This window comes from Phodopus roborovskii, unplaced genomic scaffold, assembly GCF_943737965.1.
Source record: "Phodopus roborovskii unplaced genomic scaffold, PHOROB, whole genome shotgun sequence".
Classification (NCBI taxonomy): domain Eukaryota; kingdom Metazoa; phylum Chordata; class Mammalia; order Rodentia; family Cricetidae; genus Phodopus; species Phodopus roborovskii.
This window is the reverse complement of record NW_026126448.1, coordinates 1,570,865-1,587,395: the sequence shown is the minus strand read 5'-3', so window position 1 is coordinate 1,587,395 and position 16,531 is coordinate 1,570,865. Positions and strand designations below refer to the sequence as shown.

At 44.0% G+C, this 16,531-nt stretch overlaps 1 protein-coding gene across 1 annotated transcript in view; it reads left to right on the top strand.

Annotated features, from left to right (window-relative positions):
* The first annotated feature begins 10,964 nt into the window (after positions 1 to 10,964).
* Zyg11b (zyg-11 family member B, cell cycle regulator) overlaps positions 10,965 to 16,531 on the top strand; it is a 43,400-nt gene continuing 37,833 nt past the window's right edge. The window contains exon 1 of the mRNA XM_051188411.1: positions 10,965 to 11,209. Coding sequence (XP_051044368.1) covers positions 11,180 to 11,209 — 30 coding nt within the window. The 5' untranslated portion in view covers positions 10,965 to 11,179. The remainder of the gene's footprint in view (positions 11,210 to 16,531) is intronic.

Below are 16,531 nucleotides of genomic sequence, written 5' to 3'. Positions count from 1 at the left end.
GGAATTAAGTGCATGGGTCTGGCTGAATTAGTTTTGGGTGCAAATGCAATAAGGCAAACTGTCCTCCTAATGAACTTGTTTGAAGAATTTTTTATTTACCACCTTATGCCTATAATTAAAATCAGATGCATTTTGGGGAGGGCCCAAAATGCACAGTAAAATAAGTGTGCACCACCATTGCCTAGTGTTATTTTCTTGAGTAATGATTGACGTGCAAGAACCCAGCCCATTGTGCCATCCCCTGGTCAGGTGGTCCTGGGTTGTATAAGAAACAGGTTTAGCAAGACATGAAGAACAAGCAGTGGTCCTCCATGGCTTTAGTTCCAGTTTCCAGGTTCCTGTCTTGGCTTCCCTCGATGAAGTTTGGAAACTTGTAAGCCAAATAAACTTGCTTCCTGCAAGTTGGTTTCAGTCAATATTTAATCCTAGCAATAGAAGCAAACTAGGACAGATGCCAGGAGTATATACATTATGAGGATCTCACTCTTGCCTGCTATCTGGTCTTCTCCCAGGGACAGTTCATGCACATGCGAACAGTTATGAGAGTATTTACCACTACTGAGATGAGCATGTGATATGCACTATTTAGAGCTTGTTTTGCTCTGTAATAGAGCTTAATAGTCAGTTGAATCCCTCTAGCAGCTAAAGTGCTCTAGTGTTCTGTGGCTCCCTTTTAGCTTCTAGAAACAGGGCCTCTGTCTCTGGAATGGCTGTCTCTGATGGTGTCATTGAAGCCTCCAATGTCATGAAAGTGTACATGTTATCAGAGGAAGTAAAGAAGCAGAAGAAAGCTTCTGCCTGAGTGAAGCCAAAAGCATCATCCAGGAAGAGGCAGGGAGCCCCTGGCACCCTGGCAGGTGATGTGGGCCAAGTATGGACTACCCCTACTCATCTTTGTCAGACAAGAACTTCATCCATGCACTCTATGATGCCACCTAATGGACCAAGGAGAGGAAGAAGAGTGGTCTGGTGTCCATCTTCTGGGCCCATTGTCATTTATTCCCTTAAGAACAAAAGGATCTCCACAGGACCAAGGATGCCATCAAGAGGAAGCTGATAGGGAATGAGCATGAATTATAATCAAGCTGCTTGGGGGATGTCAAGGTCAGAAGCATCCTGGTAGAGAAACTAGGAGGCAGCACTGTTAGCTCCTGGAAGGCAAGGCTTTGTGACCCTTTTCCAGTCCCCCTGCCTGGAGCATTCAGCAAACTTGCTAAACAGGTTGGGAAGATCCCAGGGGTCAAACAAATCCCTGACTCCTATGTTGGGAAAAGAATAATCTCCATCGTGCTGAAAGTAACCCAGCAATGGTATGGTATGACTACCAGACATGGGTTTAAGCCAATAGAAAAGTCTTTATTAGCTGTGGGGACAACACTGGGTGTTCAGTGTAGCCCCAAGCCTTTCTCAGGGTGAGCTTTTAAGCACAAAAAAAAAAAAAAAAAAAATGTTCTCAGTTGACAGAACAGTTAACCAGAAGTGGGACTAAAGGAGCCAAAAAGCAAGGTTAATACATTTAGAGACCTTCCCAGGACTGTTGGCTTTGATGGATTAGGCTTTTGTTTTAGTTTTGGCAGGTGGTGCTATCTGTGTGTTGAGTTTTACAGCCTGAATGGCACTTCCATCATGGAGTCATTTGTGCTAAGGTCTCAGTACCTGCTAAGGTCTGGGGCCCTGTTATATTCCCCATTGGTCTCAGGGAATAAGTCAAATTGTGGACTCATCCTGCTCTAAAGAGGTATAGCTGGTCCTATAAACCATTAATTTTACTGAACATAATTGATCATATAGTTTAAGATGCAGGGACCTGCTGTTAATCTAATCAGAATGAGAGTTAAAAGCCCACCCAGCTCTGAGAGTTGACCAACTGGTACCAATTATTTCCCCAACCATTGTATGATTTCTTTTTCTAATTATTTCTGATCAAATAGCATAGAAACAACAAGTTTCCCCCAAAGTCATACATAGTTTTTTCATACTTTTTGTTTTTTTGGTTTTGTTTTGTTTTTTTAATCTCATGAGAAGGCTAAGCCTCTCCAATTTTGTAGGATAATTTTTTCAAGGTAATCTAACTGTTGTACTGTTGTTTTAATTTAGAAATGGAAACTTTTAATACTTCTATGTCCTAATCAACCTGTCTACTTAGTTTGGAAAGCATCAAGAGAGACACATTTAGTCAAACCATTAGTACACGCCCACCAAGTAGTCTCAGAGGCTCAGTAATATTGTTCTTATCTGTATGAATTGACCCATAAGGCAGAACAGTAGGCATCAGAATAAGGGAAAGTGTCTAGGTTAAAAGTTTTGGCTATTAGCTGGGTGGTGGTGGCACAGGCCTTTGATCCCAGCACTCAAGAGGCAGGGGCAGGGGCAGGGGCAGAGGGCAGGGGGCAGGGGGCAGGGGGCAGAGGGCAGAGGGCAGTGGTTCTCTGTGAGTTGATGCTAGCCTGGTCTACAGAGCGAGAGTTCCAGGAGAGAGAGGCTCCAAAGATACACAGAGAAACTCTGTCCCGAAAAGCAAACAAACAAACAATAAAAGCGAAACAAGTTTGGCTATTAGACAAGTTTAAGCCCCTTGTAAGTCCTCTAATGTTTTGTCAGTCAATGGGCTGACAGTCTGTTTCTGTCTTTATGTAGTACAGAGGCTGGGTGTCAAAGCATAACCAATAATCCTGACCAGTTTCTGTCTAGGAATGATTAACTCTATCCCAAGGGACCCTTCCCATGTCAGAGAATCTGACTCCCCAGGTTCTTCCTGTTTTCCAAAGGTCAGAATTTTTTAAAAAGAATTTTTCAGGAAGCCTCAGTTTTACAACCCCAAATTTTTGCAATGGAAATTCCCTTGTATCTGGCAACTAAGGGCCCAACTGTAGAGCATGAATAGAACTGTAAACTCTGTATTCCTTTCTCTTTTTTTTTGTCTTGTTTTGTTTTGTTTTACTTGAGACAGGGTTTCTCTGCAATAGCCTGGACTGTCCTGGAACTCACTTTGTAGACCAGGTTGGCCTTGAATTCACAGAGATCTGCTTGTCCCTGCCTCCCAAGGGCTAGGATTAAATGTGTATGCCACCATGCCTGGTTTGCATTCCTGTCTTAAAAGATAAGTTCCCCTATCTTTCCTTTTCTTCATACAACCAGACACTTAACGTGGGCATCAGTAAGAAAAGGTCAAGATGGAATATGGGTTGCTCCTCTGCAGTCATACTAACTAATACTCTCCCTGTATCTGTCTTCCTCAGTTTCCAGGCCAGGTCAGAGGACAGTGGGTGTTTGACCATGCATGACCTTGTATTTATACCCATAGTGCAAACACAAAACTCAGGAGGAGGTGGGGGGGCAGGGAGTGTAAGGGCCCAGGGCCCAATGAAACCTTAATTTCATTGGTTCATAGTCCAGAGACAGTCCATTTGGTAGCAGCATCTATGGCTTCTGCTTTTTGACCTGGGTGTGATGGATCCATGGTGTAATACCAGCTATCTTCAGTGCAGTAAGAGTGGAGAGAATTACCTTGCAGGGTCCTTTCCAGGTTAGTTCCAGCACCCCTTTTGTAACTGGAGTTTTCTTTCCTGCCAAGTCCCACAGCTGCTGTAGCCCCAAATAAACACACAGACACTATATTAACTATAAAACTGTTGGCCTGTGGCTAGGGCTTCTTATTGGCTAGCTGTGTCTTAATTATTAACCCATTTCTGTTTATCTAAATATTTCCATGTGGTCTTGGCTTACTGGAGAATGCCTGGACCTGTTACTCCTTTGGGAGCTACATGGTTGTAGTGGGATATTCACTTTGTCTCCTTCTGTGGCACTGACCACGCCCATTGGGGGCTGGAGCCAGGGGTGGAAGTGACCGGTGGAACTAGGTCTGAGAAGAGGCAAGGCTCTTGCTGACGGGATGCGGAGAGGAGAGCATCCGGTGGAACTTGCTGGTGTTCATCTGTCTAGGTTGTAAGTTATTTCTCCCTGAATAAACATCTATTCGGCCTATTTGTTTATCCTGATCCTTATTAAACCACAATATATGGTATCCTCTCAAGGCACTTCTTTCTCTCTCCCCAGCATCCTCCTCATCTGGTAGCCACACCTGTCTTCCTGCCTGGCTACTGGCCAATCAGTGTTTTATTCATCAACCAATAAGAGAAACATATACAGGAGGACATTTCCCATCACCCTTTTGCCATTCACTCGGCCCAGATGGTATCACTGGACTTGAACAAGGTGAAGGAAACTGGTAGTGGACCCAGAGGTCATCTGGGTCTCTGAGATAGTTTAACAAATAACCTTTATGGAGAGTAGGAGGGCCTGGAAAAAGGAATGGCTAGAGAATTTTGCCAACCGCTGGTCTCTGAGCCTGGGAAGCAGTGGGGGAGGTCTTCCAAACCTGATCTCAAGGGGAGGGCAAATCCCTCCTTATATGGGGTGCAGAAGGCCAAAGCAAAGCAAAGGAAGGGGGTCTTTTCACCCTTTGCTGGACTCTAAGGAGGGTTTGTTAGAGTTTCTTTTAATGACCTGTTTATTCTTCCCGGCTGCCCAGAATGCTGAGGTCTGTATGTACAATGAAGCTTTTAATCTATGTCTAAAGATTTAGCTACTAATTGAGAGGTTTGGGCCATAAAGCCAGGCCTTTGCCAGACCCCATTGCTAGGGGCAGGTCAAATCAGGGAACAAATTCCTGGACGAACTTTTTAACTATTATTTGAGCAGTTTCAGTCTGGGTGGGGAATGCTTCTACCCATCTGGAAAAGGTATCTATAAAAACTGGCGTGCACTTTTATCTTCCCAAAGCAGACAGGACCTTGGTGAAGTCAGTTTTTCCAGAGTTCACCAGGGTGTTAGGTTTCTGTTTTATATTTACTTGCACACAAACATGGCGTCTGGCTAAGACATCCCATGCTAGTCTGTGCAATCTAGATGTAATATACCTTGGTCTAAGCAACTCAGAAAGTTTTGTGGATCCCAGATGAGTAGGCTGGTGAAAGTTAGTTCCAGGAGAATGATCTTCCCCATGGTGTTTGAGCTGTTTATTATCTCTTTGTCATGGAGTGTCAGGCAGCACCAGGTCCTGTTATGTCATCAGAATATCAATAGGCCCCACTGATCTTAGGGCTGTTTGTCATCGGGTATCCAGGTCAGCAGCCCAGCAATGGAAGACAGCAATTTGTACAAGGAGACAAATAGCCTCTAGGAGGGCCAAGATTTTTTTAATGTCCTCTTTTTCCAGTTATGAGAAAGCCCCCTTCCCCCTACAGATCATATCATGGACATACCTGGTAGGAAAAAGAATAATTAACTGATGGTCCATGTATATGGTGGACTTTCCTTTTCTGCATCTAGAAGCCTGGGTCAGATCAATCAGTTCTGTTCTCTGAGATGAGGTACCTGGCTTGGGCTCAAATCATTTTGGTTAAAGTAACTACTGCAGCTCCAACATACCTGCTTTCATCGCTCATCTGCCTGTCATGGATGAGCACCCACATCACTAGGCAAGAGGGTAGCTGAATTAATGGCAGTGGGTTTCTTAAACAGGACTATTTGGTGGGCCAGGTGTAGGGCCTGGTCCTGGGTCACACAATCATTAGACAGCCAACGTTCTGAGGCTCTTCAGAGAAGGGCCTCGACAGTGTTGTGGGGTGCTGTGAGTGTAAGAACTTGACCCAGAGTTAGCTTGTTTTGCTTTCCTTCCTTAAACTAGCAGTAGCCACCACAGCCCTTGGACAAGTGGGCCATCCTATAGCTACAGGGTCCAAGTGTTTGGACAAGTATGTCACAGGGCATTTCCATAGCCCCAAACTTTGGGTTAAAATCCCTTTTGCCTTTTGTTTCATGGACAAACAGATGAAAAGGTTTTGAGACATCTGGAAGTCCTAGGCTGGGGCTGAACTCAGAGCTGTTTTTAAAATCTCCAATGTCTTCTGTTTAGTTTCAGTCCAGAGTCAAGGCTTAGTGCCCCCTTTGTGCTGGTGTATAGAGGCCTTGCTATTTCTGCAAACTCTGGTGTCCAGAGGCAGCAATATCCAGCTGCACCAAAGAACTCTTGAATCTGTCTCTTAGATTTTGGAGCTGGGATCTGAAGAATGACAGCAATCCTGCTCAGAGACAGACTCCGTTTGCTTCCCCTCAGCTGGTAGCCAATATAGGTCACCTTCTACAAAGGTGGGCTTTCTTATCTGACATTTTGTAGTTCAAGATCTGTAATTCTTGCAGCAGTTTCTCAGCGACTCTTTTCCCAGGAAACCTCTGACAGAAGGGCAAGGAGTTTGCATTTAATGTTTTTAAATCCTGGGGCAACCTGGTCCAGGTATGTTGTCTGCTGTGATCTCTCTCTGGGTTTGTCCATTTAAAAGCAAAGATGGGTTAACTCAAGTCTGAGATTGGGAGGCTGAAAATCCATAGTTCAGGTCCAAGACAGTGTATATCTGTTTCTCTAGAAGAATCAGACTCATGAGTATTACAGGTCCCAGGTTTCTTCACAGGCAGGAGAGGCATATTCCAGGGTGACTGGCAGGGAACCAGACAATATGGGCTGCAATTTTCCCTTTTGTTTCCAGAGTCATTGGGTATTGTTAAATTGGGCAGAGGTAGCTAAACTGGTTAGTTGAACAATTATAGGAACTTGGTGTTGGGCCAGTCCCGGGGGTTGGTTTCTTCCCACAGAGGGTGAGACACCAAAATTTTGCTGGGTATCTGTAAGTCTAACTGAAAGTCAGAGAAGGTGACAAAGGCTTTCAGTTTGTCCAAAAGATCCAGTGAACGTTGTTGAAAGTCTCCTTGGTCAGTGTTGGACAGAAGGGAAAATCTGGTCTGTCTATGCTGTGTCGTCTGATCCTGATCCCTCTGCCCAGCCTGAGGAGTTTTGTTTTGTTTTTCGAGACAGGACTTCTCTGTATTGCTTTGGAGCCTATCCTGGAAAGGATTCGGGTCCCCAGGTGTTAAGATAGGACAGGGGAGGGTCTCATACCAGAGAAAGCCAATGGTCAATATAGGAAAACAAAATTGACAGTAACACATAGAAAGACACACACACACACACACAGAGAGAGAGAGAGAGAGAGAGACAGAGAGATAAAAAGAGAGAGAGGCAGAGGGAGAGAGAGAGAGAGAGAGAGAGAGAGAGAGAGAGAGAGAGAGAGAGAAATGGTTAAAAAAAAAAAAAAAAAACCAACTAGGGGTGGCCATCACACAGTCATACACCTGAACAGACAGAGAAATCCAGTGATGTCTCATATGGACCCTGGACACTAGAATAGCAGCTATGTCCTACCTCTCCTATGTGTTCAAACAGAAGATGTCTTAACTAGACTCATCTCTGAAGGTGACAGACAGACCAGGTGACTACCTAATTTGTTTCCTTTTGGGGTAGAGGTGTCAGACCCCACTTCAGTGTTAGGTAAGGACTGATCAAAGGGGAGCCCTAGGGACCTGGAACATCTCAGGTTGCACACACCCTAGGAGTCTCCATATCACCTGCACTCCAAGGGGCTTTGAGACTCCTGTCTCAAGATTTGGTCTCTGGGATCTTGATATGACCTCCACAAATGTTATGGGGTATCTACCAGAGGAGACTGCTCAGACTTGGGTTTAAACCAATAGAAGGTCTTAATTAGCTGATGGGGACTCCCAGTGTATACCCTAGCCTTTCTTAGGGTGAGCTTTTAAGCACAAATACTATGTAATGGGTTGACATACTTTAGTTCACAAGAAGAATTAGCCAGAAGTGGGACTACAGAAACCAAAAATCAAGGCTAATACATTTAGGGGACCTTTCCAGAATTGTTGGCTTTGGGAGATTAGGCCTTTTTTTAGTTTTGGCAGGTGAGGCTCTCTACATGCTGTGTTTTAGAGCCTGAATGGTATTTCCACCATGGACTCAGTTGTGCTAAATTCTTGGGGCCTACTAAGAGTAGGGAGCTGTCACAAGCAAGGCAATTTCTTTTGTAAGAAAGGATGTGACCAGAACCCAGAGTTGGCATTTGTTTTTATCTCTAAATCTAATGGTGTCTTATCCCATTAGTGTGAGTTTGATTTCATACTCTGAGGAGATTGGCTAATCAGCACAAAGAGAATAGGGAGGTTGAGGGAATACTAACTTTTGTAGGACTAATTACCTTAATGGAATAAAAAAAAAAATGTTATACCTGGACCAAACTTCTCCCTCTATCCTTGACAGTTCTAGCCTCCCCAAACCACTTTTGTTGTTCTGATTCCCCAGGGTTGGAGCAGACTACACTAACTTTCTTTTTCTTCGTTTATTTCTTTTTTGACATGGTCTCAAGTAGCAGGCTAACCTTGAACTTGACTTGTACCCGAGAATGACCTTGAACTCCTGATCTTCATGCTAAGCCTGAGCTACCACCCTCTCACCATACCCCAACTTTTTTTTTTTTTTTTTGAGATAGGCATTTCTGTGTAGACCTGAGTATCCTGGTACTTGCTTTGTAGACCAGGCTGGCCTTGAAATCAGAGATTCATCTGCTTCTGCCTCCTGTCTCCTGAGTGTTGGGATCAAAGTCTTGTAGGCAGAATTTTCTGCCCCACCAGCTAGCTCCCAAATAATCCCAGAGACTTATTGTTAATTATAAATTCTCAGGCAATAGGCCATCATCATCATCTGGGTGGACATATAGCTCAGTGGTAGAGCACTTGCCTAGCATGCCTGACATGCTGGAGGTCATAGGTTCAATCTCTGGACACAAACACATACACACCCCTGACCTAGAGGAAGCAAAATCACAGAGATTAAAAACTAAGACTCAGTTACCTTTGGGGTGTGGCTCAGTGGTAGAGAGTTTGCATAGCATGTGTGAGGCCATCAAGTTAATATTCAGTACTGCAACAACCAACAAAAAAGTAGCCCAGTGCCTGCCAAAGGGTGGTGAGAGACAATGGGGAGTTACTATTTAATGGGCATGGACATTCAGTTTTGCAAGAGCAGAAGAGTTCTGAGCAGCTGAGGATATTGCCCAAGAGGAGAGCACTTGCACAGTGTGCGCAAAGCCCTGGGGTTAATTCCCAGTGCCATAAAGTGAAAGCAAGCAAGCAAGTGGCAGGTCTGGAGCCTGCAAGGTTGGTGATGGTTACAGCAGCACTTAATGCTACCTGAACTATGTACTTGAAAGTGGGTAAGACTGAGAGTGGTCTGCACGCACGCACGCACACACAGAGAATTTATGCTTAGTATCTTTGTTTTTAATTTTATTTATTTTTATTTTACATTTATTGTTTTGCATGCTTGCCCATCACTCACCTCATGTTTTGAAAAAATTATTTAATGTGTGTTGATGTGAGGATGTTAGATCCTCTGGAACTGGAATCACAGTAGTGAGCTGCCATGTGGGTGCTGGGAATTGAACCTGGGTTCCCTGGAAGAGCAGCCAGTGCTGAGTCATCTTCCAGCCCCTGGAGCTTTTTGGATAAGGAAAGAGAGAGGGATGAAGACAGTGAATACTGGGAATGATTCTCATCATGGGCAACAGACTCTAAGTGGATTTTTGAAATGAGATGCTGAAAATAGTTCTAGGAAATAATTAAAGGAAGTGGACCAGTGGCCTTTTGGTCTTGAATGAGTTGAAAGTTGGAGCATCAGAGAGTGAGCTAAAAAGACAGGAGATTAAGAAGGGTAAGGTAGATAGTCAAAATTGAGATTGCGAGGCCAGTGGATGTGGCTCAGTGTCAGGCAGAGCACTTGCCTAGTATATTAGAGGCCCCAGGCTCATCCTCAGCATCACAATAAATAAATAAATAAATAAATAAATGGACATTTCAAAAGGTCACAATTACTGGCAGTAAGACATGTGGCAATGGGAGGCAGGAGCAAGGGCGATCTTAGAGGAGGGGAGCCAGAAAGGCCAGAGCACTGCAAAAATCAAACATCTTCAGCTGGAGAGAGTTCAGCAACTAAGAGCACTGGCTGCTCTTCCAGAGAACACTGGTCCAATTCCCTGCTCCCACATGGCAGCTCACTGCTATGTAACTCTAGTTCCAGGGAATCTGGTTCCCTTTCCTGACCTCATGGGCAGCAAACACACAAGTGGTACATGGGACATACATGCAGGTAAAACATCCATACTCATAAAATAAAATGTAAAAATAATAAATTGCTTAGGACTAGTCAGATGATGTAGAGGTTAAATGGCCCTTGCCTCCACGAATGATCATCTGAGTTTAATTTCTGAGGAGAACCGTCTGGCTGAACTGCAAGTCTTCTGACCTCCACAGGTACTCACACCCCATACACGATCAAATACATACAAAGTAAATAAATATAAAAATTTTTAAATAATTGAGCTGGGGTGTGGTGGTGTATGCTTTTAATCCCAGCATTCAGGAGGCAGAGGTGAGTTCCAGGCCAGACTGGTTTGCATAATGAGTTTCTGGACAGCCAGGATCTATAGAGAGATCCTATCTCAAAAAACAAAACAAAACAAAACAAAATCATGTAACATAATGCTGAAATCATCAAGAGTGATGACAACATAATTAATGACTGGGAATCAGAAATTAAATTTAAAAAATTAGGGTGAGATGTTCAGAGGTTAAGAGCACTGGTTGCTCTTTCAGAGGACCCTGGTACAATTCCCAGCATCTACAAGGCAGCTCACAACTGTCTGTGACTCCAGTTCCAGGGGATCTGACACCCTCACATCAATACACATTAAATAAACTTTTTAAAAAATGAGGGTGAGTGACGGGCAAACACTGCTGTCTCCCGGAGGTGGTAAGGTTTAACTCTCTCCCAGTCAGAAAGGCTAGACATGCTCGAGAGGGGTTGGCGCCTTTAAGGAATCTCGCTATAAGAAGGGAGAGTCTACGCTAGGACAGGGCGGAGTCTCAGGGGGCGGAGCGAGAGGGCGGGACCTTGTGGGGCGGGGCGCGGCAGGCACGGCGGGGGCGGGGGAGAGGGGCGGGACTTCTAGGGGGCAGGGCGCAGTGGGCACGGGAGAGGGCCGGGACCTCGTGGGGGCGGGGCGGGGCGCGGCGGGCACGGCGAGCGAGGCGGAGTCTGTGTTTCGGTCAGGCTGCGGCTGCGGCTGCGGCTGTGGTGCTGTAGTTCAGGAGAGCGAGGCCGAGGCCTGGGCCCTGCCCGGAGCCGCTGCCGGACCCGAGCCTCCTGGAGCCCCCGCGCCGGCAGATCTTAGGGGCGGGCTCGGGCTCGGCCCGCCGCCACTCTCAGGACCGAGGCTGCATGCCGGAGGACCAGGCCCACGCAGCTATGGTGAGCTAGGGCGGCCTGCCTGTCCCCCACCCCAACCCCCGGGCAGCCTAGCGTCCTCACCCTTCTTCCCGCACCCTCGGCCTCCTCCTCCTCTGAACCCGGCGGTACCCATCCAGCAGGAGCGAATCCTTTTAGGGGGCATCCTTTAATCTCCCTCTCCGGTGACACCCTTTTGTGTCCCCTCCCCAATGACAGCCTCCTTCGCGTTCTTCACCCCTCAGCCCCCGTCCTTAACCCTTCCCTTTTCTCCTCAACCATTGTCCCTTTCTCCTCTGTGATCGTTAGCCTCCCCTTTCCTTCCCTGTTTTTCTTTCCCGCATTTTGCTTACTTTCCCTCCTCGCCCCCCCCTTTCCCTCTTCACCATTTTATCTCCGCCGCCCCCTCTTCCCCTTGGTCCTCGACCATCCGCATTTCCTCTACCCCTAGTCGGATGTCCTTGTCGCCAGCTTGCACATCTGTCCCTATTTCCTTCTTCAGGCTTCAGGGGGCTAAGCAGGAACAATTTGAAGGTGATTGCTTCCCGGGAGCTGTTGGGCGGGCACGAACAGATTCGTAGCCTGCCTTTCCTTTTTCTGTTTTGGAGGGCGGAAGCGGGGAGATGAGATTGGAGGTATGGAAGAATAGTCTGGAAGCTTTACTATCTAGTGTCAGTTGAAAACCTGAGTAATAGTGTGTTACACATAGTACATATTGTGGCCTTAGGTGATCATCTGGCCTTTTGACAGAAATATCTAAAAAGGTTTTGAAATTTTTTGAGTGTGTTTTCATGGAAAATTAAAAGCCTTTTTTTTTTTTTAATTTGCAAGCTTTGCAGTTATTGCTCAGAACAAATGATTTGTTTTTGTTGGGAGGCGGAGACCAAGGGCATTTGAGGTCTGAAAATAAGCTTGGCAGTTATATTGTGACAGGTTCCTGAATTCCTTCATTCTAAAGGGTGCATTTGTTTCGCCCTTTCTGCCCTTTCTTGGAGGAACCCTTTCTTTGCAAAATTTCCTTGTGCTTCAAAATGGCTGTGACTATAGGCCATTTTTTAAGTGAGCTGAGTTACCTGTATTTTGCAGTTTATATATTGAAAACATCATTCCATCATATACAATAAGCTAAATTTGTTCTACATTTTAGTCAAAGGAATAATACATTTTAGTCAGAAGAATTCAGGCTAATCATAGTTTCCTAGTTTCTGTTTTCCTCCATCTGATTTTTAGGAAAGTGATTATGGTCTGGTCATTTAAACATACAAACACTGACTAACTCATTTGACTCTGCTATTCAGATATTCCCATTCTCTGGTGACTCCCTCCTTCACTTTTATTACTGTCATTGTGTGCTAATCTGTTCCTTCTCATGGAATGTAGATTCTGGAAACAACTGTGCCTTACTTAATTCCTTTATTTCCAGTGCCCAGATCAGGTAGACACTGAAATTTGAGGCACCTAGCAGACTGTTCAGGGTGAGCTGAACAAAACATCTTGCTTTTGGTGCAAAAAAAGGAAAAGAGTGGGATTAGTATAGTGACAAACTAAAGAGCCATCTTGCTGGAGAAGATACTAGATTGCTAGACATTTGGAAATGTGGGCCTTCCCACTGATAATCAAAAGAGTCATTTGAGCTAGGCCTAAAAGAGGAATAGAATTTATATGCAATATTTGGGAAAGAAGAAGAAAGTTTCATTATAAATATGAGTAGAAGGGTGAATGAAATTTAGGATGTGTTATGAAAGCTAGGTGTGGTGGTGAATGTCTCTGAAAAAAAGAAAAGAAAAAGGAAAAAGATTTGTAGTGAAAGATTAGTTATTTACTGCCTGGAAAGATGGAAGAAATAGGATATGTAGGAGGAAATGAGGTGAGAGAGGTACTGTCTTAGTCCATTTAGGTTGCTATCACAAAATATCATTAACTGGCAAACTTACAAATAACAAATTTTTAAGGGTTTTAGAGCACAGGATATCCAGGGGCAGGCACCAACAGGTTCATTGTCTGCAAGGCCCTTTCTTTTTCTTTTCTCTCTGTGTGTTAACATGTATATAGTGCATGTACATGTGTGTGTAAGTGCTCAAGTACATGTATTTGCATGTATGCATGTGTATGTGTGTGGAGGCCAGAGTGGTTTTTTTTTAATTAAAATTTCTTTTAGATTTTTAATGTGAATGAGTGTTTTGCTCGTGTGTTCCATGTGCTACTTCTGTGCCTGATGCTTGTGGAGGTCAGAAGAGAGTGTCAGATCCCCTGGAAGTGGAATTATACATGGTTGTAAGCATGAATTGAACCCTGGTTCTTTGAAAGAGCAACAAGTGATCTTAACTGTGAGCTATCTCCCAAATCCCTTTATTTATTTAATTTTTTGAGACAGGATCCCTTATTGAACATGAAGTTTGTGTATTTAGCTGGGCTGGTAGGCCAGTGAGCACCAGGGTTATAGGCATACATTGCCATTCACAGCTTTTATGTGGGTGCTGTGGATCTGAATTCTGGGCCTCATGCTTTCAAGGAAAACATTTACATGACTGTCATCTCCCCAGCCCCTTCTTTTACTATTCCTCTACAGCCTCAGTGAGGCTGGTTTAAAATTCGCTATGTAGAGGATGATCTTGAATTCCTGATCCACCTGCCTCAGCCTCCCTAGTGCTGAGATTGTGTGTACCACAATATGTGGTTTAGGTTGAGCTGTGTCTTGAACCCAGACCTTTGTGCATGCCAGCCAGGTAAGGACTCTGCCATCTGAGCTATATCCTGAGTTGTAGCTCCCCTCCCCCAATCACCTTTTTAACTTTTTAAATTTATTTTATTTTTTCAAGACAAAGCTGTGTAGCCATAGCTGTCCTGGAAGTAGCTCTGTAGATAAAGCTAGCCTCGAACTTAGAGAGCCGCCTACCTCCAAGTGCTAGGATAAGACATATGCCACCACCCTCTGGCATCTTTTTCCAGACAGTCTTGCTACATATAGTACTGGCTGGCTGGAGGGTGTCTTTCTATCACAGCTTACTGAGTGCTGGCATGCACCACCATGCCCAGTGTCTAGTGGGAGCTTTTGCCCTGGTTCATAGATACATGTTTCTCCTTTATCTGTTTGTGGTGGATAAGCAAGGCTGCTCCCTGGGGGCTTTTATATAAGGGCACTGTCTCATTCAGAGGATTTTCCCTAGCTCATCTAATCACTCTTTAGGCTAAAATAGGCATATGAATATGGGGGAAACCCATTCAGCAGATAATTGGGCATTATTGTGTTTTAAACTTCATATTCAGCTAACTTGTGTTGTTCTTGCTTGTTAAAATATGTATGCACAGTAAGAGTGTATGGGAGGGGTAAAGAGGAAAAATACTGGCCTGGGTGAGCTGGAAATTACTAGTAGGTGCTAGTTATTTTGTTTTTCTTACACAGTACATTTAATATATATTTAGTAAATGAATGATTATTATAAAGCTTTGTAGTACATATTTTTCAAATGTTTGTTATGGTACTTTTTTTTTTTTTTTTTTTTTTTTTTTTTTTTGTGACAGGGTTTCTCTGTGTAACAGCCCTGGCTGTCCTGGAACTAGCTCTAAACCAGGCTGGCCTGGAACTCAGAGAGATCCATTTGCCTCTGCCTCCCCGAGTGCTGGGATTAAAGGTGCCTGATTGTGTTACGGTAATTTTTGATACTTGAGATATTTAAGGCAGAGGATGTCAGTTTACTGTGAATCAGAAAGGATTTGCTGGGCTTCCTAACCTCCAGAGTTTGATTCATTAAGTTTGGAGTTGAGCCTGAGAGTTGTGTTTCTTATAAGAACTCTTGTAATGCTGATACTTCAGACCTAAGATACAGCCCTGACCTTTCATTTCTAATAGAGTTTCTGCCATTTGACTCTGTTTGCATTGGGACTATCACAGATTGTGAAACTGGTGTGGATTTTATATCTTTGTGAATGTGAAAGGTTTTGGCATTCTTAAAATGTGCTAAGGAAGACATGGTGGCATTATGGAATATGACAGGCAGTGTAGCTTTGGCAAGGATCCTTTTTTGAAGTGGAGACTTGAGGAATTAAATTATAAGAGTTCTGTTGTGGACAGGCTAGTAGAGTTAGAAGGCAGCACATGTGCACTGAACTTCAGTCTAAGAAATTTAGGGAAACCCTGCTTGTCCTGCCTACACAGAAGACAACAGACAAAACAACCACAGAAATCCCTAGTCACATCCATTCCTGTTATGCAGCTCTTTCATAGGATATATCTCAATTGCTATATTTTTATAATTCTGTTATTGCTGATTATTAGTCACTAAAGGTAGCATGAAGGCTAGGCAGGGTGTGTTCTGGAACCTGTGACTTTAGCATTGGAGGTGTGGTAGATTAGACAAAACAAACCTGTGATCAGAGTGAGAGACTTTGAGTCATATTAAAAACCCTTAGTATCAGCCGGGTGGTGGCACATGCCTTTAACCCCAGCACTCGGGAGGCAGAGGCAGGTGGATCTCTGATTTTGAGGCTAGCCTGGTCTGCTGAGCAAGTACAGCCTCCAAAGCTACAGAGAAACCCTGTTTTGGAAAACTAAAACCAAACCAAAACAAAACAAAACAAAAAACCCAAAAATCCTTAGTATCGTAAAAAGCTTGTGGTTTGCTACTTTTTTGATATGGGCTCTTGCTATATTGTCCAGGTTGGACTTGAACTAGTAGATTCAGGTGATCCTCTGCCTCACCCTCCCAAGTGCTAGGACTAGAGGTACAGGCCACTGTACCCAGGTGGAAAGACTTTATGTGAGGTAGTGTCATATTTGAGATGGAGGATGGCCCATCTTAAATGAATTATGAAACATGTTCTGAAATGGGGACAGTTTTTGTTCAGTACAGTTAGTAGGTGTATAAACTCTTATTCTCAACATGTTGTAATAGTAGCAATTTCCTTGAAATTATTTATTTTAAAATCATTATTATGTTATTTAGTTATTAGTGTTTAGAGTGTGCATTTGAGATCAAATAACAACTTACTGCAGTCCTTTCCACCATTGGGACCTGGGGATTGAACTGAGGTTGTACATTTTCAGCAAATGCCTTTACTCACTGAACTATACCACCAGGCCAGTAGTGTAGTGTGGTTTAAATTGGAGGAAGAAGTGTAAGGAGACAAACTGCAAGGATCTGGCATGCCACTTTGAAGTGCATTTCCTGTAGTGACCTCACTGTGGAGTTCAGAGAAGGGCATATTGATGATAGTGTTGGAATTTTGCTTACTGATTCTCAGTTTCATGTAAACTGCCATTAGGGATTGTTGAGATTATTAAAAACAATACATACACCTGTAATCCCTATTACATACACCTGTAATCCCAAGATAGGGGAGATACAA